We start from the raw sequence: 1,525 nt of genomic DNA on the forward strand, positions 1-1,525 counted from the left end.
CTGGAATAAACCGGCACCAAAGTCTTCAGAATTTGTAGCTACAATCGATGTCAATGCTCAGAACAGCAACAAAATCTACCTGGACAAAGTGAAAGGAATATCGAAGGTTATGAAGGATGAACACCCGCAGCAGGTCGTGTCGGTCACAGGCTACGTGGACGAAGAGACTGTTGTCCCACATGTGGGTCCCAAGTCAGAACCCCAGCTACAGCAGGTGGTCAAGACCTCCCGCCTATCAGTGCTCGAGATCATAATGTATGTTTTGCTGGCAGTCTTCTGCATGGCTATTATTGTATTCACGGTGAACTGTGTTGTGTTCACTGTGCGTTACAGGCGCAAGCAGATGCCGAAAGATACAAGATCTGGCACTGAGCCTGTATCTAGTGCTCGTGACTGGGTTTGGGTTGGACAGGCAACACTTGAGCGTAATGCCATCAACACTCGTTGTGCCCAAACACTGATGCCCGAGGAGGATTTCAACGGAAATCAAATGCGAGCAAGACTCTACAGCGGTACAGGGAGCACAGGTTCTTCAGCTTCAGCATCCGCAGCATCTGCTGCATCAGGCGGTGCAGCTAACAGTGGAAGTGGTGGTAGCAGTGGAGGAGGTGCTGGCGGCAGTAACCGTAACAGTACCGTATCAACATATATGGGTTCTGAATGTAGCATTCGTATCACAGCAAACCCTCTGCCACCAGAAGTGGCCACAGCTAGTGGTAGTTGTAGCACGGACAATGCATGGGGCCCACCCGAGTGGGACTATGAGGCACTGGGCTACACACACGATGAGTTTAAAGACTATCTGGGCAATCTCAAAGAGTCAACGGCTTAGATGAAGAAGCAGATATCAAAGGATTAAAATCAAAATTGACATTTTTTGAAAATAAAAAGCGAAAAACAAAAGATTTTAAAAAGCTCAGGTGGGCTGATCAAGTGATTAACAAATGAACAAATCAGGTAGGTGACGTTGGAAAACACACCTGGAGACGTACACACATTATTCCGTTATTTTTTGACATTGGTAATGTTGGTGATTAACAGATCAGGGATGGGAGGGTTTTGTCTACATAAGTATGGCGAGATCCAATTTGTCGGTTCTTTATTACAATAGGAGCACTGTGGAAAATATGGAGCACAAATGAAACATAATACTTAATTTTACTTTAGTCTTTCAACTATAATTATAGCCAAAAATTACTTTTGAAATAGTTTAAAGGCTTCAAAATCATTTTTGGGCTTCACACAGTTAAAAAGTAATTGCTGAGATTTAAATCCTTTATAAGTGGATAAAAAAATGATTGACATTTGTTTTCATGTGGGTATTCACAATTCAAAAATTATTTTGAAGCCTTTAACATGTCAATCAGAAATTAATTTTTGGCTTGAATCCACTTTGAATGGCAAAAGTTTAGGTATTATGGCTTATTTGTACTCCTAAACAAAAAGAAATTATAATTTTTAAAAATGCACCTATTGTATAAAAGAACCAAATTGATTTTAATGATTTGGTTTTAGCTTTTATGTC

General features: G+C 41.0%; 1 protein-coding gene across 1 annotated transcript in view; it reads left to right on the forward strand.

Moving 5' to 3' along the window:
* The window catches only part of LOC145255716 (transmembrane protein 132C-like), a 429,514-nt gene extending 428,611 nt beyond the window's left edge, over positions 1 to 903 (forward strand). Inside the window, exon 10 of the mRNA XM_080114311.1 lies at positions 1 to 903. This exon is cut by the window's left edge and continues 344 nt beyond it. Coding sequence (XP_079970437.1) covers positions 1 to 832 — 832 coding nt within the window. The 3' untranslated portion in view covers positions 833 to 903.
* Positions 904 to 1,525: the final 622 nt, after the last annotated feature.

Source organism: Euprymna scolopes, chromosome 31 (assembly GCF_053919585.1).
Source record: "Euprymna scolopes isolate OS-2025 chromosome 31, ASM5391958v1, whole genome shotgun sequence".
NCBI classification, from domain to species: Eukaryota; Metazoa; Mollusca; class Cephalopoda; order Sepiida; family Sepiolidae; genus Euprymna; species Euprymna scolopes.